At 38.2% G+C, this 23097-nt stretch overlaps 1 protein-coding gene across 6 annotated transcripts in view; it reads left to right on the top strand.

Annotated features, from left to right (window-relative positions):
* ATP8B4 (ATPase phospholipid transporting 8B4 (putative)) overlaps window positions 1-23097 on the top strand; it is a 299006-nt gene that overhangs the window by 106965 nt on the left and 168944 nt on the right. For all 6 annotated transcript variants that reach the window (XM_070469294.1, XM_070469295.1, XM_070469293.1 and 3 more), the window contains exons 4-6: window positions 10219-10332; window positions 13253-13351; window positions 18136-18197. In XM_070469294.1, the coding sequence (XP_070325395.1) occupies window positions 10219-10332; window positions 13253-13351; window positions 18136-18197 (275 nt within the window). The remainder of the gene's footprint in view (window positions 1-10218; window positions 10333-13252; window positions 13352-18135; window positions 18198-23097) is intronic.

A 23097-nucleotide genomic window follows, 5' to 3' on the forward strand; every position in this document is an offset into this window, starting at 1 on the left:
GGCCAGAGAGGGAGCTCCAGGGGTTCAGAGGAGAGTATAGCAGCTGGTTTGTGGCAAGAACAGAGGGACCAGTGCAGGGAGCCTGTGCCGCTTCCCTGTTATCCCCAGCCCTAGACACGCGTCTGATGGTGTGTAGTGGTGCTGAGTGCTGGAACGTGGGTTTCAAAGGACAGACCCAGGGAGAGGATCAGGGTTGGCTGCACGGAGACAGCCTAAAGGGGCTGAAGTGTGGCACAGGCTGCAACCAAGGAGTACATGTATACTCCCAGCCTACCAGGGAAGTGAAGGGCTATTGTTAGTGGGTGCATGAAGATTGCCATAGCAGCCCCACTATTGGCATGCTCACAGTGGGTGTGGCTCTACCTTCGTGAGCTCTGGGAGTGTGCAAGAGCCAGTGGATTGCCCACGTGTGGAGGTGGGGCTGAAATCGGAGTGGATTTGCAGGTGCTACATGATGGAGGAAGAAGGGCTGAAACTGAGCCCTCTCTCCATGGCTGTGTAATCCACAGGTTTGCCACCCAGCCTCTGGCGCCTCTGTAAACTCAGTGCTGCAGGACATCCGAGTGCACTGTGGCTGCTCCCATGGCTTGGGCTGTTCTGACATAGCAGCTGTGGGCTTTGCTGGCAGGCACGTGCACGCTGGGGTGGGTCTGGGTCTGGGCTGCTTCCATCGCTCGCACGGCAAGTCCAGGTGCACAACTCCTGCGATCCTGGTACCTGTCTTAGGTGGAGCTGCACCTACAGATCTGTGCTGGTGGCTTTATGAGTATAGCTCCGGAGGAACACTAGGGCCAACTGCATTCCCACGGTTGCAGTGGAACTATGGACTTTGTGAGCCCGTATCACAGGTAACAGGTGACGCCATAGAGTGCATTCTCTGGTGGACAGTTCTGAAGGAAGAGGTATACTCAGTGGCTCCTCCCACAACTCTAGTCCTGCCTATTTCACATCACAGCTCAGAAATGGATCTGGGGGCTTCTACAACAACAACCGTGGTGCAGGCCCTGCCCCCAACAGGACAGTGACAACCATAGAGCAAAGAGAGGCCCTGCTCAATATCCAGTGCAGGCTTTTGTCATCATCACACCAGTCATATGTTCGTTCTACCAAAGATAACAAACAGCACACACTGGGGAAACATGCGGCAGGCATCTGTGCTAAAAACAGCCCACGCAGCAAAAAACGTTAGACTCACGTACACTACACAGGAACACTCCCACATAAAACCAGCTCTCCAAGACCACAGTAGATAACTGCTTCTCTGAAATTCATAAAGTAAGAGAAATATAAGTAATATGAAGAAGCAGAGGAACGATTCCTAGTTAAAAGATCAAGAGAATTCCCCTGAAAGAAGAAACAGTGAAACAGACATCTCCAGTCTAATAGTCTCTGAGTTAAAATAAAGAGAGAAAATAAAAATAACAAAGGAATTAAAAAAGACTATTGTTGGAAATGCATATTATTTTAAAAAGGAATTAGAAACTATGAAGAGGAACCAAGAAAAATTAGAAAGCTCATTTGATGAGAGGAAAACTGAGCAAAAGGCAATAAATAGCAAACTGAAAAAAAAATAAGTAAGTGATCTGAAAGATAAAATAATGGAAATCACCTAATCATAATAGCAGATGGGAAGATAAAAAAAAAGAAAACAGTATTTACAAGATCTATGTAATATTCCCTGGTGGCTCAGATGATAAAGGATCCACCTACAATGCAGGAGACCCAGGTTTAATCTCTGGGTCAGGAAGATCTTCTGGAGAACGGAGTGGCTACCCACTCCAGTATTCTTTTTTTTTTTTTTTAATTCTTTTAAAATTGAAGGATAATTGCTTTACAGAATTGTGTTGCTTTCTGCCAAACACTCTGGTATTCTTGCCTGGAGAATTCTCTGGACAGAGGAGCCTGGTGGCTACAGTCTGCTTACTGGGATTGCAGAGTCAGACATAACTAAGCAACTAACACTTTTGCTTTCACACTTTTTCATGGAATAATATAAAGCATGTCAATCTACACATCATAGGATCCCAGAAGGAGAAGAAAGAGAACAGGGATCAAAAACATATTTGAAGAAATTATGGCTTAAAAGTACCAAACCTCAAGGAAACAGAATTCCAAGTTTCAGGAAGCATAGAAGGTCCAAAATACTGTGAACTGAACAGACCTACACCAAGACACATTGTAATTAAAATGGCAAAAGTTAAAGGGAAGATTCCAAGGCAGAAAGAGAAAAACAGTTATTAATAGTTAACAAAGGAATCTCCATAAGGCTGTCAGCTTATTTCTCTACAGAAACATTGCATGTCAGAAGGGAGTGGCAAGATATATTCAAAGTTCTGAAAGGGAAACACCTGCAACCCAGGACACTCTACCCTGAAAGAATATCCTTTCGAATAGAGGAGATGTAAAGAATTTCACAAGGAAGCAAAAACCAAAAGAATATAGCAATAGTAAAGCTATTCTAAAAAAAATATTGAAAGGTTTTCTCTTAAATAGAAAACAAATAAGAATCTATAGGAAAGAGAAAATTACAACTGGAAAGTAAGTCTCTTAAATAAGCCAGTACAGAAGTTAAAAAAATTTTTTTTGGTGAAAGTTATGATAACCACAATGAACTGCAAAAGAAAAAACATGAAGATATAAAAAAGGGCATCAAAATAATAAAATGTGGTCAGGGAGAGTAGTAAAGTGTAAAGAAAATGTATGTATTCTTAAAAAATAATGTGTTTGAGCCTATGTGACTGCAAATTTAAAGCAACCAGATATAGGAATGTGTTAATATACTTTAAAAAGAAGGTAATCACAAATTAGAAACATACAATAGATTCACAAAAACCAAAAAGAAGAGAACACAAGTGTAATATAAAGGAAAACCATCACACCACAAAAGGAAAAACAAAAAGACAAAGAAAGGAACAATAAGAAAGAAAATATCAACTGGAAAACAAGGTTTAAAATGGCAATAAATACATATTTATCAATAATTACCTTAAATGTCAATGAAACAAATGCTCCAATCAAAAGACTTAGAGTGGCAGATTGGTTAAAAAGACAAGAGCCTACAATATGCTGCCTACAAGAGACCTACTTAATAGGGCAAAAAAATACACATATGTCAAAAGTGAAGGGATGGAAAAAGGCATTTAATGCAAATAGAAATGACAAGAAAGTGGGGGTAGCAATACTCATATGAGACAAATAGACTTTCAGACAAAATCCATAAAGATAAAGAAGGATTCTATATAATGATAGAAAGATCAATGTAAGAAGAGGATAGTACATGAATTAACATATTCACCTAATATAGGAGCACCCAAATACATAAAATGAATGTAACATAAAACAAATGTGAAGGGAGAAATTGATATGAATACAATAATAGTAGAAGACTAACTTCTCACTCACATCGATGGACAGATGTTCCACACAGAAAATCAGCAAGGTAACAGAGATCCTAAATAATACAGTGGAACAGTTAGACTTAATTGATATTTTTAGGATATTATATTCCAAAATAGCAAAATATGTGTTCTTTTCGAGTGCCCATGGAACATTCTCTAGGACTGACCACCTACTTGGATGTAAAAAAGCCTCAACAAATTTAAGAGGGTAGAAATTATCTCAAACATGAAACACAAGAAAAGAAAATGATTACATGGAAACTAAACAACATGTTACTAAAAAATATCAATGGGTCAATGATGAAATCAAAGAGGATATTGAAAATAGCTTGAGACAAATGACAATGAAAATACAGCCATTCAACATCTATGGGATGCAGCAAAAGCAGGCCTAAGAGGAAAGTTCATAGTAATAGAAGCCTTCCTCAAGAAATAAGAAAGGTCTGAAATAAAAAACTTAAAAGAATAGAAAACAAAACCTAAAGTCAGTGGAAGGAAAGGAAAAAATAATATCAGAGAGAAAATAAAATAGAAATTAGAAAAAATTCACAAAATGAAGAGTTGGCTCTTTGGAAGGGTAAACAAAATTGACAAACCTCTGGATAGGCTCACCAAGAAGAAAAGAGGCAAAAACCAAATAAAATATGAAGGAAAAGGAGAAATAAGTAATTCTGCAGAAATACAAAAAGGCACAAGAGAATGTTATGAACAATTATTTTTCCACAAATAGGACAGACTAGAAGGAATGGGCAAGTTTCTAGAAATATACAGCCCACCAAAACTGAATCAAGAAGAAATAAATAATTTGAACAGACAGATCATTAGAAGTGAAATGGAATCTGTAATTAAAAAAAAAAAGCAAAACAAAAAAAAACTCCCTGCAAAAAAACAGTTCAGGACCAGATGGCTTCACTGGAGAATTCTATTAAATAGAAATGAAGAACTTATCCTGATCATTCTCAAACTCTTCCAGAAGCTTGAAGAGAAGGGAACACTCCCAAAGTTATTCTATCACACTAATACCAAACTAGACAAAGACACTACCAAAAAATAAAATTTCAGCCAATATCTTTGGTAAATATAGATGCAAAAATTTCAACAAAATTTTAGCAAACTTAATCCAACAACACATAAAAAATATCATTTACCACCATTAAGTTGGATTCATCACAGGGTCACAAGGATGGTTTAAAATACACAAATCACTGTGTGATACACCACATCAATAAAAGAAAATACAAAAACCACATGGTCACCTGAATAAATAAAGGGAAAAACATTTGATAAAATTCAACATCCATTCATGATAAGAACTCTTACCAAAGTGGGCATAGGGGGAACATATCTTAACGTAATAAAGGCTATTTATGATAAATCCATAGCCAAAAGTACATTCAATGGTGAAAAGCTAAAAATCCTTGCTGCTAAAACATAGAACAAGACAAGGATGCTCACTCTCACTACTTCTATTCAACATAGTACTGGAAGTCCTAGCCACAGCAGTCAGGTAGGAAAAAGAAATAAAAGTTATTCAAATTGGTAGAAAAGAGGTAAAATTGCCATTATACACAGATGACACGATGCTAAGGCTCTACACACAAACTATTAGAGTGGATAAATAAATTTAACAAGGTAGCAGGATGCAAAATTAACACAGAAATTGGCTACATTTCTTTACACTTTCAGTGAAATATCAGAAAGGGAATGCAATAAAATAATCCTTTTAAAAAATACATCCAAAAAATACTTAGGAATAAACCTCACCAAGGAGGTGAAAGACATATGCTGAGAATTATAAAATGTTGATAAAGGAAATTGAAGATGATTCAAAGAAATGGCAAGGTATCCCAGGCTCTTGGATTGGAAGAATTAATATTAAAATTACTATACTACCCAAAAATCTACAGATTTAGTGTGATCCCTGTCAAATTACCTATGGCATTTTTCATAGAAATAGAACAAATAATCCTAAAATTTATATGGAACTATAAAAGACCCAGAATTACCAAAGGAATTCTGAGGAAAAAGAACAAAGCAGGAGGAATAACCCTTCCAGACTTCAGACAATACCACAAAATGACAGTAAGCAAAACAGTATGGTATTGACACAAAAACCAACATATGGATCAATGGAACAGACTAGAGAGCTCAGAAGTAAACCCACATACCTATGGTCAATCAATCTTTGACAAAGACAAGAGTGTATAATAGAGAAAAGAGTCTCTTCAACAAGTGGTGTTGGGAAAGCTGGACATAAATCAATGAAGTTAGAAAACACCCTCACATCGTGCTCAAAATGGCTTTAAAGACCTGAATATAAGACATGACACCATAAAACTTCTAGAGGATAATTCTCTGATATAAATTGTACAAGTGTTTTCTTAGATCAGTCTCCCAAAGCAATAGAGATAAAACAAAACAAAACAAAAAATGGGATCTAATCAAACCTAAAAGCTTTTGCACAGCCAAGGAAACCATAAACAAAAAGAAAAGACAGTCTATGGACTGGGAGAAAATATTTGGAAATAATGCAACAGACAGCTTAATTTCCAAAATATATAAATCTCTCATACAACTCAATAACAGAACAAATAACCCAATCAAAAAAATGGACATAAGTCCTAAATAGACATTTCTTCAAAGATAATATGCAGATGATCAACAGGCACATAGAAGATGGTCAACATGGCTAATTATTAGAGAATCAAATCTATGATGAGGTATCCCTTCACACTGGGCTGAATGGCTATCATTTACAAATGCCAAATGCTGCATAGGGTGTGGAGAAACCCTTCTATATTGTTGATGGGAATGTAAATCACTATGGAAAACGTATGGAGACTCCTCAAAAAGCTAAAAATAGAGTTGCCATATGATCCAGCAATCATATTCCTGAGCATATATCAAGATAAAAGTATAATTCAAAAAGATACATGCACCCCAGTGTTCATTGTAGCACTATATATAATAGCCAAGACATGGGAGTAACCTAAATGTCCATCAACAGATGAATGGATAGAGAAGATATGATATATGTGTATGTGTATATGCTTATATACATAAGCGCGTGTATATACACACACACAGTGGAATATAACTCAGCCATAAAAAGAATGAAATAATGCCATGTGCAGCAACAAGGATGGAAGTAGAGATTATCATATAAGTGAAGTAAGTCAGAAAGAGAAATACAAATACCATGTGATATCACTTATATGTGGAATCTAAAATATGACACAACTAACACAACATTGTAAAGCAACTATACTCCAATAGAAGTTAATTGAAAAGTAAAATGCAGCACAAACAAGCCTATTTATGAAACAGAACAGACTCATAGACATAGCAAACAGACTTGTGGTTGCCAAGGGGAAGGGTGATGGTGGATGGATGGATTAGGAGTTTGGAGTTAGCAGATGCAAGCTATTATATATAGAAAAAGATGTAAACAAGGTCCTATTCTATAGCATAGGGAACTACATATATATATATATTTTTCCATTTATTTTCATTAGTTGGAGGCTAATTACCTTACATCATTGCAGTGGTTTTTGTCATACATTGAAATGAATTAGCCATGGATTTACATGTATTCCCCATCCCGGTCCCCCCTCCCACCTCCCTCTCCACCCGATCCCTCTGGGTCTTCCCAGTGCACCGGGCCCGAGCACTTGTCTCATGCACCCAACCTGGGCTGGTGATCTGTTTCACCCTAGATAATATACATGTTTCGATGCTGTTCTCTTGAAACATCCCACCCTCGCCTTCTCCCAGAGTCCACAAGTCTGTTCTATACATCTGAGTCTCTTTTTCTGTTTTGCATATAGGGTTATCGTTAACATCTTTCTAAATTCCATATATATGTGTTAGTATACTGTAATGGTCTTTATCTTTCTGGTTTACTTCGCTCTGTATAATGGGCTCCAGTTTCATCCATCTCATTAGAACTGATTCAAATGAATTCTTTCTAATGGCTGAGTAATATTCCATGGTGTATATGTACCACAGCTTCCTCATCCATTCGTCTGCTGATGGACATCTAGGTTGCTTCCATGTCCTGGCTATTATAAACAGTGCTGTGATGAACATTGGGGTGCACGTGTCTCTTTCAGATCTGGTTTCCTCGGTGTGTATGCCCAGAAGTGGGATTGCTGGGGCATATGGCAGTTCTATTTCCAGCTTTTTAAGAAACCTCCACACTGTTTTCCATAGCGGCTGTACTAATTTGCATTCTCACCAACAGTGTAAGAGGGTTCCCTTTTCTCCACACCCTCTCCAGCATTTATTGCTTGTAGACTTTTGGATAGCAGCCATCCTGACTGGCGTGTAATGGTACCTCATTGTGGTTTTGATTTGCATTTCTCTGATAATGAGTGATGTTGAGCATCTTTTCATGTGTTTTTGTGCCATCTGTATGTCTTCCTTGGAGAAATGTCTGTTTAGTTCTTTGGCCCATTTTTTGATTGGGTCATTTATTTTTCTGGAGTTGAGCTGGAGGAGTTGCTTGTATATTTTTGAGATTAATCCTTTGTCTGTTGCTTTGTTTGCTATTATTTTCTCCCAATCTGAGGGCTGTCTTTTCACCTTACTTATAGTTTCCTTTTTTGTGCAAAAGCTTTTAATTTTAATGAGGTCCCATTTGTTTATTTTTGCTTTTGTTTCTAAAATATGGGATGTGGGTCATTGAGGATTCTGCTGTGATTTATGTCGGAGAGTGTTTTGCCTATGTTCTCTTCTAGGAGTTTTATAGTTTCTGGTCTTACATTTAGATCTTTAATCCATTTTGAGTTTATTTTTGTGGATGGTGTTAGAAAGTGTTCTAGTTTCATTCTTTTACAGGTGGTTGACCAGTTTTCCCAGCACCACTTGTTAAAGAGGTTGTCTTTTTTCCATTGTATATCCTTGCCTCCTTTGTCAAAGATAAGGTGACCAAAGGTTCGTGGATTTATCTCTGGGCTTTCTATTCTGTTCCATTGATCTATATTTCTGTCTTTGTGCCAGTACCATACTGTCTTGATGACTGTGGCTTTGTAGTATAGTCTGAAGTCAGGCAGGTTGATTCCTCCAGTTCCATTCTTCTTTCTCAAGGTTACTTTGGCTATTCGAGGTTTTTTGTATTTCCATACAAATTGTGAAATTATTTATTCTAGTTCTGTGAAAAATACCGTTGGTAGTTTGATGGGAACTATATTTAATATCCTGTAATAAACCATAATGGAAAAGAATATGAAAAGGAATATAGATATATTTACATTAATTATTTTGCTTTATACAAGAAACTAGAAAAACATTATAAATCAGCTATATTTCAATAAAAAATAAATTTAAAAAATCATATGGACTGATCTCCATTTTATGATATTAGTGGATAGAAATTCTCTGGACATGCTGATTCTGAGTGTCAGTAAGATCTGTCACACCAAATTTCTTCTGCTTTGTTTGTGAATAAGATAGAGTGAAGTCTCATGAGAATGTAGTTAGATTTATAAATTGTTAAATAAAATATATTTAATATGTTTTATGTAAATGCCTGAAAAAGATATCAACTATAGTTTGTGGAGAAATCTCTAGTATCTTGCTATAGTTTTATTTCTTTTATTAAATTTTTTGTTTTTAGCTCTGTACTTTTTTAATGAATTAGTTTTGAAAGACTATATAAAAGGCATGTGTTTGAAATTCTTTGATGACACAAAGTTGGGAGAAATATTTAGTACTTTTGTGATAGCACACTCAAGATTAATTTTTTTAATTTGGCTTCTATAATAGGAATATGTGAAAAATCATCAGGACTTAAAAAAAGTAAACTGTGAATGTTTAGGAATGGGAGACCTGGTTTAATAATGATTTATGAAGAAATGACCTTGAGATATTAATTCATCAAAACAATGTGAATAAACAGTGAGATTGACAAAATGCTAATGAAATTTTAAGGCAAGTTAGTACAATAATCCAGAACATAGAACATCAAAGTCTCTTTTGTATGTGGACCAGTTGAGCTAGATCTGCAATGAATATTTGCATTTGAACACCATGTTTTAAGAGAGATGCAGAGAAGTTGGGTTGGATGCAGAAGAGGCTGACCAGGAAGAGATGCCCATGAAAAAGTCCTGGAGAATGGCTAAGGGTTTCGTGAACACCTAGATCATAATGGAGAAGATTTAGGGGAGTCCTATGAGTCATCCTCAAGTATTTGAAGATTGTCAATATGGAAAGGGCTTAGAATTTATTTAGGTGACCCCAGGGATGGAATTTGGCACATGGCAAAATTTACAGGGAGGCAGATTTGAGTCTCTCATAATAAAGACCTTTCTATCATTTCTCATCCTGAAATGGAAACAGGATTACACCTGCCTTGTAAGGTGGTCAGTTTTCCACCAGAAGACTCTCAAAGATAGACCTAGGGGTCCCTTGTCAGAGTTATCTAAAGGTCATGGCTTTGGGAAGGTGAACCAAGTGATTCCTGAAGTTCCTTTTTACTTCACACGAGCTCAGCGTCTGTAAACAGGAGGTTCTCAAGAAATGGCTGCCAAGTGAGTAAATACATAAGAAAAAAAAAATGTCAGGGGCAGACTTTTGCACTTGATAAATTTTTAAGTCATGGGTGATTTTATAACATTGAATGGTAATTTCGCCTAGTATCAGGAGCATGTCATCTTGGGAAAATGAAACCGTTGGCCCACACAGAGTTTAAAATTTCCTAGATAATCGGCTTATCTTTCTTGCTCTGGCATAACTCATGCTCTGTCTCATAAGTTTAGAGCTGTTTCTGATAATGAGTCATGCCTCACCCCAAACTAATGTGATGCTGTTTCTTTTTCAGGATAATCGTATCCACACATCCAAGTACAACATTCTCACCTTCTTGCCGATTAATTTATTTGAACAGTTCCAAAGAGTGGCAAATGCATATTTCCTTTTCCTTCTGATTTTGCAGGTAATGTTTAGGCTGTATTTCTTCATCGTCTGTTTGTTAAGAGTATTCATATAATTTGAAAAAATTATTTTGCTTATCTAAATGTTCGTGCAAAGAAAAGCAGACTTATCAGATTTTTAATGTTTTTATTGCTGTTTCTCTTCACAAGTATGGGAGGGTTAGGAATGGGTAAAAAACTAGTACATTCATCATTTTAAACAATGAGGTCATTTAAAAATGCTGCCTTGCACTTTATTTGAACCAAACCAGAGCCTAATAATTACTGTTCACAGCCTGCTTCCTTTCTTTATCTCCCTATCACATTCACAGCATGGGTATTGACAGAGTTGAAGCAAAGAATTTATCTGACTAGTGTTTTGTGGAACTTAATTTGGCAAATTTTATTTGCATCTAGGAACAGTGATATATTTTTACACATATATAAATAAATGCTGTATGTTATTTCACTGTGACTTTTTTATAGTTTTGAGTGGTTCATTGGTAGTTGTTAACCTTCCTTTTTCTTCCCACTTGACTAAAATTTGAACCTAAGTGAAATTTCAAATTTTACTGATATTTCAGGAAGGAAAGGCATAAATCAAAGATTTAGCATACATATAAGTGACTCATATTAGCCAGTTTTTTACCTCATATTTATTTTAGAGTAATCACATCAAACAGGTAGATTCTGAATCTGCTGGGCTATGCATTAATTATAGGAGGTAAGAAGATGAACTGGATACGTACAGTCTTGATTATAGCTTGAGCACTATTTTTTCTTTAATTAAACAACTATTTATTCAGTAGAATAACTGTCTTAAGAATCTTGGTTGTAAGTCGCAGACATCTAAATTCACTTAATGTAAGTCGCAGACATCTAAATTCACTTAATGTACTTTATGACAATTCATGAGTAAAGTATTTCTACAGGATGTCACTTTTCTTTTTTTTTTAATTCCCTTCATGTTTACTCTCAGGCAGACCCTCCCTACTTGGTGATTCTTGAAAACTTTAGAGTTTTATTTTCCTGGCTTCAATGCTGATGTAAAAGAGAGGCAGAGAGGGAGAGGGAGAGGCAGTGGGGAGAGGAAAGAGGGAGAAAGAGAGAATGAAAATGAATCACTTTTTCTGTTCTCTAAAAAGTCTTGGGATTAGCTTTAATTGGACCATGATGTTACCTTCCTTTTCCAAACCTATCACTCTGGCACAGGAATTTAATGCAGTGATTGCCTTGACCTAGATCACATGCCAAAGTCCAGAAGCCAGTTGGATGGAATCAGTCTATCAAAATTATGTGTGCTCAAAGTAGAGGGGTATTAAGAAATAAGGGAAGAGTTGAAAACAACTGGCCGTTCCTTCTGATGGAGGCCCAGCCCAGGGTTGGTGTGAGGCTGGTAGACCTGGTACAGCAGACCAGGTCTCCCTGGAGTCTGATTGCTTTGGAACGCAGCCCAAAGTGGGTGGTAAACTCCATCTGAGGCTGAATGCCTGCACAAGATCAATAGTCACCAAGTGCTGTAAGGGAAAGTTGAAAAGAACTTTGGAAAGAGAGTTTAAGAGGGTGTGAAACCATTAAGAGGTAAGCAGGTAGGGTCTGAGGAGTCCTCCTGGAGTAGGGAGAAAAAAAAAAAAAAAAAGAACTGGATGCTCAACAAGAGAAAAAAAATAGCACTGAAAGTACACCTTACAATTTTGGAAGAGGCTTTTTTCTCTTCCCACCATGAATTTGCTTTTGGTGTCTTCATAGAACCCTTTACACCACTTCTCTAATTTCTCTAATGGGTTTTCTTATTTATGACCAAAGGTTCCTGTTCACAGAACTTTATATCTAGAAGGGGTCTTTAGGATGGTTCAGTATAATCTTCTTTCTTTTATTGATGCAGAAATGAGATCTGGAGAGGTTAAGTGAGGTGTGAAGCTTTTACTATGTGTTATATGTTAATGATAGAACTCTGACTAGAATTCAGCTTTTCTGCCACTCAGGCTGATGTTTTTGTTGGTACTTCAGAGGCTTTTGAGGGTTTTTTTTTTAATTTTTATTTTTTAATCTTATGTGGAAGCTACTACATAAAATTTATTGTAGTGCTGTTTGGTTGAGGCCTGATCAATATACACTGACCATGTCCACCCATTCTTCCCTGCCTGATGGCCCTGAAGTAACTCCAAAATGAACCCCACTTGAAGACTCCCTTTGTGAGAGTCATGTCGACTGTCATTCTGTCTCTCTTGGGTGGGTGGCTTTACAGGTAGAGGCCCAGGCTTTGGAGTCAAATAGACCTAGTTTCAATTTTTAGCAACGTATGTTCTGGGCTGCTAAATCAGTTTGACTTCTCTGATACTTTTTTTTATAAAATAGGAAAATGGTACCCAGGGTTGTGGCATTTCCTGACTCGTGGCTGTCACAGTGTATTCTGTGCTGTGCACTATTTACATGGAATATAAACACTAGATTTGTGTAAAACACCTCTGGAACAGAATCTAACTTGATAAACTTCTCTGAGGATCAAGTGATATCATATACAAAAGTATTTGAGATTGTGTCTGGTGCAAGGTAGGTGCTCAAAGATTCTCTCTTTGAGGATTGGTAAGGAGCTGGCAAAACTGTGAAAAGTTGAATTGAGAAGTTGAGAAAAGATAAGTGACATTTATCATCCTGGGGAAAGATCATCATATGCAAAAGACTTCAAGAAGCTTTCTTCACAACTTGCTATAAAAATTTAATTTTTTTGCCAGGTAGTCTGAAAATTGTTTCAATGATTCTTTTATTCTATGTGTCTTATATCTGAGTACAGACACTTAAATTATCGAATGTTCTACACTTGTACAAAAAACTGAATATCATTTCATTAATTTCTGGTGTCTTATAAAGTTGAATGACAAAACTTGAAAGCTGTATTTGTGAAACTTAAAAGCACTAAACTACTTGAAATGTTTGTTTCAGCTGATTCCAGAAATTTCCTCCTTGACTTGGTTTACCACGATTGTACCCTTGGTTCTAGTGGTAACTATGACAGCTGTCAAAGATGCCACAGATGACTATGTAAGTATTTGCTTCTGAGCATTCCTGCACTCTCAGTTTCAGTTGTGAACTCTCAGAAGTAGAAAATAGAGATCCATTTGAAATTTTTGAAGTTATTTTGGCAAATATTTACCATAAGAAGCTTTATGGTTATTTGATGATTAATATAGAGGTCATAGAGCCAGAGCCTGTTTATGGTAATAGCAAGGGGGCTTCAATAAGTAGACTCACTCCCTCATTTTATACGTGAAGACACTCTCACCTATAAAGAATTAAAGATTTCCTAATGAACATACAACTAATTAGTGGTAAGATCAGAATTGATAGACAAACCTGTTTCCATTCAGTAAAGTATTATTTATCCTGTATCTCAAGTCTTTGTCTAAGTTTTAGGAACTGGTATATATTAGGTATTCTCACATCATCTGCTCCGGAGAAGGCAATGGCACCCCACTCCAGTACTCTTGCCTGGAAAATCCCATGGACAGAGGAGCCTCATGGGCTGCAGTCCATGGGGTCACTAAGAGTAGGACATGACTGAGCGACTTCACTTTCACTTTCATGCACTGGAGACAGAAACGGCAACCCACTCCAGTGTTCTTGCCTGGAGAATCCCAGGGATGGGGGAGTCTGGTGGGCTGCCGTCTATGGGGTTGCACAGAGTCGGACATGACTGAAGTAACTTAGCAGCAGCAGCATCCTCTGCTCATCATACCAGTTCAGTTCAGTTGCTCCTCTGTGTCTGACTCTTTGCGACCCCATGAACTGCAGCACACCAGGCCTCCCTGTCCATCACCAACTCCCGAAGTTTACCCAAACTCATGTCCATTGAGTCAGTGATGCCATCCAACCATCTCATCCTCTGTCGTCCCCTTCGCTGCCTGCCTTCAATCTTCCCCAACACCAGAGTCTTTTCAAATGAGTCAGCTCTTCACATCAGGCGGCTGAAGTATTGGAGTTTCAACTTCAGTATCAGTCCTTCCAATGAACACCCAGGACTGATCTCCTTTAGGATGGACTGGTTGGATCTCCTTGCAGTTCAAGAGACTCTCAAGAGTCTTCTCCAACACCACAGTTCAAAAGCATCCATTCTTTGGCACTCAGCTTTCGTTATAGTCCAACTCTCACATCCATACATGACTACTGGAAAAACCATAGCCTTGACTAGACGGACCTTTGTTGACAAAGTAATGTCTCTGCTTTTTAATATGCTGTCTAGGTTGGTCATAACTTTCCTTCCAAGGAGTAAGCGTCTTTTAATTTCATGGCTGCAGTCACCATCTGCAGTGATTTTGGAGCCCCCTAAAATAAAGTCAGCCACTGTTTCCCCATCTATTTGCCATGAAGTGATGGGACCGGATGCCATGATCTTAGTTTTCTGAATGTTGAGCTTTAAGTCAACGTTTTCACTGTCCTCTTTCACTTTCATCAAGAGGCTCTTTAGTTCTTCTTCACTTTTTGCCGTAAGGGTGGTGTCAGCTGCATATCTGAGGTTATTGATATTTCCCCTGGCAATCTTGATTCCAGCTTGTGCTTCATCCAGTCTAGCGTTTCTCATGATGTACTCTGCGTATAAGTTAAATAAGCAGCATGACAATATACAGCCTTGATGTACTCCTTTTCCTATTTGGAATCAGTCTGTTGTTCCATGTCCAGTTCTAACTGTTGCTTCCTGACCTGCATACAGGTTTCTCAAGAGGCAGGTCAGGTAGTCTGGTACTCCTATCTCTTTCAGAATTTTCCACAGTTTATTGTGATCCACACAGTCAAAGGCTTTGGCATAGTCAATAAAGCGGAAATAGATGTTTTCCTGGAACTTTCTTGCTTTTTTGATCATCCAGCGGATGTTGGAAATTTGTTGACAATTTATTCCTCTGCCTTTTCTAAAGCCAGCTTGAACATCTGGAAGTTCACGGTTCACGTATTGATGAAGCCTGGCTTGGAGAATTTTGAGCATTACTTTTCTAGCGTGTGAGATGAGTACAATTGTGTGGTAGTTTCAGCATTCTCTGGCATTGCCTGTTTTTGGGACTGGAATGAAAACTGACCTTTTCCAGTCCTGTGTCCACTGCTGAGTTTTCCAAATTTGCTGACATATTCAGTGCAGCACTTTCACAGCATCATCTTAGCTCAGCTGGAATTCCATCACCTCCACTAGCTTTGGTCATAGTGATACTTCCTAAGGCCCACTTGACTTCATATTCCAGGATGTCTGGCTCTAGGTGAGTGATCACACCATTATGATTATCTGGGTCGTAAAGATCTCTTTTTGTATAGTTCTTCTGTATATTCTTGCCACCTCTTCTTAGTATCTTCTGCTTCTGTTAGGTCCATACCATTTCTGCCCTTTATTGAGCCCATCTTTGCATGAAATTACAAAATCAAGTAATTTCAAAAGTCAAGCAACTAATGTAAGTAATCAAGGTATAAGATGATAGTTTTGAAACCTCCATAATCCAAAGGAAGTCATTCAAATTCAGATTTAAAACAGTTTTGGGAAAGCCAAGCATTCTAAATCCAGACAAATTCTATTCTCACCCTAGGTGACTGCATATACTCTATCGTCAATAGCTGTCTGTATGCCATTGAGTGATAGGTTTATATATCTTCTGAACCTGTGATAATTCTTTCTAGTCCTCCCAAGCTCCATCTGTGTCAATGGCAAAATCCCTTGGAAAAGCCTGAGCATCCTGAAGCCCGGAGAGTAGGCCGCTCAGCTTTTAGGCAGTGAACTCCATAGTGATTTTTCTGTGATGCCAGCCAGCTAGGCAATTTGTGTGCTTAGCTGCTTCAGTCATGTCTGACTCTTTGCAACCCCATGAACTGTAGCCCACCAGGCTCCTCTGACCATGGGATTCTCCAGGCAAGAGTACTGGAGTGGGTTGCCATGCCCCTCTAGGGAATCTACCTGACCCAGGGATCAAACCTGCATCTCTATGTCTCCTACTTGGCAAGTGGGTTCTTTGCCACTAGCACCACCTGGGAAGCTTGTTCAGGTTAGATGCAGAGTCTCCTTTTGTCTCTTCTATAGTGAATGCTTGAATATCTTTTTATTTTTATGATAATATATCTAGTTTAACAACATAATATCTTTATCAGTTAGGGTCTCGGCAGGAAACAGATGTTACCGTGGAATGGGGGAAGATTGGAGAAAGATTAATAATGAAGGGATTATTAAAAGGGTTGTGAGTGAGGAAAAGTACGTAGGGTAGCAACGAAGGTGGCAGTACTACTTCTAGGCCTGAAGGGGCAAAGGGAGGAGGCAGTTCCCAGACCTGGAGCTGTAGCTGAGGGCTATGTATAGAGGAAGCACCCACTGCTGACCCAGTTCAGAAGAAACCAGGAATATATACCCTCATTTTACTCTCCTCTAACCCCATGATTTTCTGTCAATACCACCCAAGCCCAATCAGTAGCCAAAAGGCAGGGATTCAGTAGATGAGCATCCCTTGGCACAGGGCAGAGTGTAGAAGGATGAGGTATAGGTATGGAGGGAAAAACAGAGCATCCACCCCTTTCAAATTACATATTCTGACAGAATAATGTTTCCATTCTTATTGCTGGAGAGAAGTTTGCATGCCAATGATGGGTTGACTTAATTTACTCTTCTACCAGTGTTGTAAAACTTTTTTCCTGTTAACAAATGCTAAGTATCTTTTTTCTTTAGTAATATTCATTTACTTATACATGGCAATCAGTGTAATTGTATGCACTGAGCATAGCATAACAGAAAGAAGGGGATGGATTTGGTAAGGATGTTGAAAAGGGGAAGGGCTGATTGAAGCATTTTATATACTGTGATATTAATACAATGTTAGGTTTTTGTTTTTTTTTTTTAAGGAAAAAGTGATAATCCTGATGATTAAAATCTATGAAAGCAAAAGTTCTTATTTCCTGGTACTACCACCTCTTCATCTGTGCATTTGGCCTAATTAATTGAAATAACATTTTATCTCTACTTTAGTCTGTTCCTATCTGAATGGCTGCTCATTTACTGGTTTAGTAGAAGGCTCATAATGTGTGGATACTTCTAAGCAATATAAGATATTTACATTACTGAAATATAGCATGAGAAATAGGATCACTTGGGCATAAAAACATAAATCCACACCAAATGTGGCTCAGTATTGTATTTTGATTTTGTTTTAAATGTTCAGTATTTCATAAGATCACTGTTAACAATTAGAATTTCTGGAGAATAAGAATACATGTTGTTACAAGTAATTGCTTGACTTCAAAGAAATCCATAAAACAGAATGGATGATGTTCAGTAAAGTCTTGAGCACATATGTGAGAAAAATGGAAGCCCCCATTCCGTGTTGAAGACATCCAAATTCATGTATGGTTTTCTCTGGAACTATGTGACAGAGTAAAGGGCACATTGTCTTCTTAGAAGACAGCTAAAAATGTGTGGGAATTGGAAGAGCGTGTGGCCAGACTTATTCCATTGGTGACACCCAGAATGAGATTTAGTGAGAAGGGTCTTAATTTAGAACACATGGAGCTGGGGCCAAGGTAAGCGTAAGTCATGCTCATTTTAGACTGATGATGTTATTTTCCAAACAGATGAACTCAAAGTATTTTCAGTGTCACTATTTGTGCTGACACAGTATGACAATATGTTTTAAAAAGTTTTTATTGGAGTATGTTTGTTTTACAATGTTGTGTTAGTTTTTGCTCTACAGCGTTGTGAATTAGCTGTACGTATGTATACATACATCCCCTCTGTTTGGGATTTCTTTCCCATTTAGGTCACCACAGAGCACTGATTTAATATATCTTTTCACAAACGCTTTGATTTTCAGTTTCGCCACAAGAGTGATAATCAGGTGAATAATCGGCAATCTGAAGTGCTCATCGACAGCAAGTAAGAAATACATTCTTTAAGTTACTTTTAAGATTTCTGGTCATCAAGCAGGTCTTGATCATTGGTGACTTTCTCTTTTAGTTGAATAAATGTTTCTTCCCCCTTTTAACTTGTTAAAAATTGCAGTGTAAGTCCTTTGTATCTTCATCGCTCTCTTTTATGTTCAGCAAATGCTTGTGCTCCCCGCTCAACTTCTACTTCAAATAAATTTCTTTGGAGTTTCCTTTGTCGAATACAGACATGCTATAGTTACTTTTTCATTTCTAGATCTAACGATCTAACACTGTTTGGAACTGGCACACATATGTCTTTTATGTAGTAGATGTTTAGTAAGTATTTGAATGATTTGATTTGGTAATTTCTGGGAATATTGCTAGAGAGACTTCAACACATATAAAGTATAGTGATAAGAACTTTGTACCAACTTGATGGTTGAGTTTAGGATGGATTATCCACCATAACACAGATGTTTAATTGCTGTAAAATTCATCCATCAATAAAAAAATACATACGGGAATGGTTCTTGACCTTGAAATGGCTTAAAATGTGTATTTACACACAAACAATAGCAAAAATGCCTTCAGAAAACTTTCAAAAAGGTAAATTTTAAACCTTCATTTCATTGTTTCTTAGTCTCTTTGTCCCTTTTTTTCTAATAATAACATATGGCAAAGTAAATTTGTAGCATTGTACTTCAATCTGGCAATCAGTCATGTCTGCTGATGATTTTGAAGCATTTGGATACTGTGAAGAATGTAGTTTTTAAAGGGAATATCATAAAATGAATTAATCACATGAGATGGAAAAATTCCAAGAAATGGACATCAAGAAGGGCTAGGTAGCTTAGACAATAACTGGTAGGATTAAAGTAATTAATCTCTTTCTATAAGTAAAATATTGACTGATTATTTACAGTGCAATGAATACATATAGTTTTCCTTTATTAGATTATTTTAGAAAATGGTGTTAAATGCACAGTGAAGAAAAATGATCTTAATCTAAAACCACAGTTATAGAAACAGAGCCTCTTGAGAGTATGATCCTGGTGTGACATGGATAAGTCATAAAGATGCTTGGAACCATGTGGTTCGTTTCCACTGTCAGCAGATTTTGAATTGAAATTTGAAACGCCACTATAGCATGGCATTTGAAAGCCTGGGTTTCGCACTCAGAGAGACTTGAGTTTAGTCCTGACCCTGAGTACTTTTGTGGTGTTAAGCAAGTTCTTATGAGATGGTGACTTTTTGTAAGCTGTTGTAGTGTATGGCTTTGAGTTGGACTGTTGCCTATCTTGAATTTCTCAAGCCTTGCAGTTCTGACCGGGAATTAGATCTGATAATATGATCTGACTAATTCCCCAAAGAACATTTGATAATCAGTCTCATTACTTTGAATTATCATCTCATATGGAATATGTTAAAAATATATGCAATTACATGATGAATTTGAACTAAAGCCTTCAGTGTATCTTTTAATGAATCTCAAATTACCAGTTAAATTTAGTGACCATATTTGGGCAGTGAAAGATATCAAGGCCTCTACTTGGAGGCCATGGGAGTAATCCAGTAACTTAGATATTCAGAAACTTGATGGTTGTATGTGTCCCGCACAATAATCTTTGTCATGATCATTAGAAGTATCACTGGTCTTACTTGTGCTTTCATTTAGCTTTTTGTCAATTCCTTTTGAGGTAGCATCTCTTTGTAACTTGATATGTGTGACATTTTGAAAAGTACTGTTGCTGATTCTGTACAGTTGAAGGTAGAAGCACACATCCTGAATGGAGTGTTCTTTTTTCCAGAATATTTATTTATTTATTTTTGGCTGCATCGAGTCTTAGTTGTGGCATACCGGATCTTAGTTCCCCCACCTGTGATCAAATCTGGGTCCCCTCCATTGGAAGGTGGATTCTTAACTGCTGGACCATAGCGCAGTCCTGAGAATGGAGTATTCTTTAAGATATGGTTAAAAATCACACTGCATTTTCCATTTTTAAGATTATCTACTACTGTGAGCCATCTCTGTTGCTTATGTCTGTGTCCCTTGAACCTAGCACAGTGGCTGAGTGGCTGTTGAACTTTCAAACTGAGCAGTAACAAGTATTCTTGCTGAGAGGGCAATCTACCAGAGGAGCTTTATCTGTTAAATGTTGCAGAGTCCCTTTACTAGCCAGTACCAGTGGCTGGAGTTGTGGTCTTCACAGAATGTACTGTGGCTTTCAAGACTGGCTTTTCACTTTTAGGGACTTGCAAACTTGGAGACATCAGATGGGCTTAGATTTGAGAAAGCCCAGGGAGCTTTCAGTCCTCCTTTGGAGCTGGTGATTGTAGAGGATGCTGTGAGGGACATGTCAGACCACTACTGTTGTTGCTGGGCTCACCCTGGGCTGCTGTCTGCTTTGCTTCAAAGGGCTTGCACTTGCTACTTTCTTCAGAGCACTGCCCTCAGACTACTGGAACCAATGACCAGTTAGTGCAAGAGTAAGAAAGAGCAGTGCCCCTACCTCGAGTTGGATAAGCTCTGAGGTTTAACTTGCACTGCAAGTGCGTGTTGAGATCAGGCTGAAGGTGGGACTTTGCCTGCGGTCATACCCTTGTGTGGCTTCTTCCCTTTCCAAGTGCTTCTCATCTTCATTACCATTTTCTCTCAGATGTGCTTTCCTAATGAATTCTTTGCGTTTGAATCCTCATCTCAGGATCTGCTTTTGGAGAAGTTGACTTAAGAGTAGTAATACATGTGTAATCCCATGGCAGTGTTAACAGAAAATATTAGGAAAGTGCTTTGGTTTCTATCTTAGGCACCTGTGGGTCATGACACGGGGTTAAAGTAAAAAGCCTGTAGAGAATCACAGGTGTCTGGATGTCGCTGGAGATGAGTGTCACACTGGGCTGGGTACTGCTAGGCACCTGTGGCTTCCCTCTGTGCTTCTGGCAGAAGGCTTGAACTTGAGGTTCACGCTAGGGCATGGGAGGCATCATCGGCTTGTCCTGGAGGGAGGGGAGGCATGGTCAGTCTTGGGGAGGAGATCCCTGAGAGGAAGGGGGTGTGATGAAAGCACAGTCAGAAAACATGGTCTATGTAAGTGATCGCTATGTGATTTGGGGCAATTAATTTTCCTTCTGGCCTTCAGGTATCCCTTCTGCTGTTCTCAGAAGTGAGGAAGGTGGGTATTTACATTCAGATTCAACACCTACTTAATTAACAACTACCATGTGTGGGCTCCATGCTTCCACATTTAATTCTGATAAAACCCCAAGGTGTGGTGATAGTGCTGCTTTTTAGAGATGCTGAGATTAAGGCCTAGAAAGGGAGGGGCTTGTCCACTCCAATTCCATGGCAAGTAAGAGCCTAAATTAGACTTCTAACCACTCACAACATGATGTGTAAATGTAGACTTTGTGGTCTGATCACATCTTCTCTATTTATTTTGCATCTGAAGGGCTTTGCATATAATTATAGAAATATAAACATAATAATATAAACTATATATAAAGTAGAGACCACAAAGCCTACATTTTTATATTATGTCATGAGTGATTAGAAGTCTAGTTTACATATATGTATATACATATGGTTTCATGGGCTTCCCTGGTGGCTCAGATGGTAAAGAATCTGCCTGCAATGCAGGAGACCTGGGTTTGATCCCTGGGTTGGGAAGATCCCCTGGAGGAGGCCATGGCAATCCACTCCAGTATTCTTGCCTGGAGAATGCCACAGACAGAGGAGTCTAGCGGGCTACAGTCCATGAGGTCTCTGAGTGACTAACACACACAATATATATAATTTATCTAAATATAATATGTATGTGAATAAGCATATATATCCTTACTTTTAGTGCCTGGAGCATTACTTCTCTACATTCTTAGCATGGGGCAAGCTAATGAACATTATTAACCTAAGCCACACAATAATTAGGGAGACAAAGTAACTTCCTTTTCAATTTCATGTTTTTGATTTTGTTACTTATGTTCCTTTCCAGTCAGGACCAATCTTCTGCATCTGTAGTTTGTTATAATATGTGAAAGTGCTTAAGAAATAGGAGTTGAGTTAACCTTTGAGAAAATCTTGTGGCGACTTTAGTGTTAAAACTAGGCAGGAGTGAATGATTTCATGTTGTAGAAATTGCTGCGTCTGATGTATGGGAAGTAAACGTTCTCTTCCAGGCTATGAATGCCGTCTGCTGACTCTACCTCTTGAAATACGTATCAGGAGACACTCAGTGTTTCTCATGAGGGTTCCTCAGGGCATGCTAACATCCTGGGCCAGTTGCCACCATAGAAACACCCAGGCTGTGTGAACCAGTCTGAAGGTTTCCACAGAGGTCATTCCATCTAGCACTGCTCAGCCTGGGCTGTGTGTTGTATCTGTGCCCCACCCAGTCCCAGAGCAAGTAAATGAGTAGCTTGCAAGGGAGGCCTTGGTGTTTTGTTTTCAAGTTTCCACGGTGATTCTACTATGCAGACACGATCAAGAACCTCTAGGCAAGGCCATTTTTTAATCCACACTTCTATCTCTATGCCTGTATCTCTCAAATTGTAAAAGACATCCAAGGGAAAGAATTCCATTGATTTTTTAAAATGATAGTATAACTTTTTATATGAAAGTGAAAGTGTTATTCACTCAGTTGTGTCTGACATTTTGTAACCCCATGAACTGTAGCCCACCAGGCTCCTTTGTCCATGGAATTCCCCAGGCAAGAATACTGGAGTGGGTTGCCATTCCCTTCTCCAGGGGATCTTCCTGACCCAGGGATCAAGCCTGGGTCTCCTGCATTGCAGGCGGATTCTTTACTATTTGAGCCTCCCAAAAGAATAACTCTGTAATGCTGACTTACATTTTCTTGTAGTAAGGCTCACAGTTTTAGTCAAACATATGGCCAACCAATGATTGTACTCTACTA

Source organism: Odocoileus virginianus, chromosome 6 (assembly GCF_023699985.2).
Source record: "Odocoileus virginianus isolate 20LAN1187 ecotype Illinois chromosome 6, Ovbor_1.2, whole genome shotgun sequence".
NCBI lineage: Eukaryota > Metazoa > Chordata > Mammalia > Artiodactyla > Cervidae > Odocoileus > Odocoileus virginianus.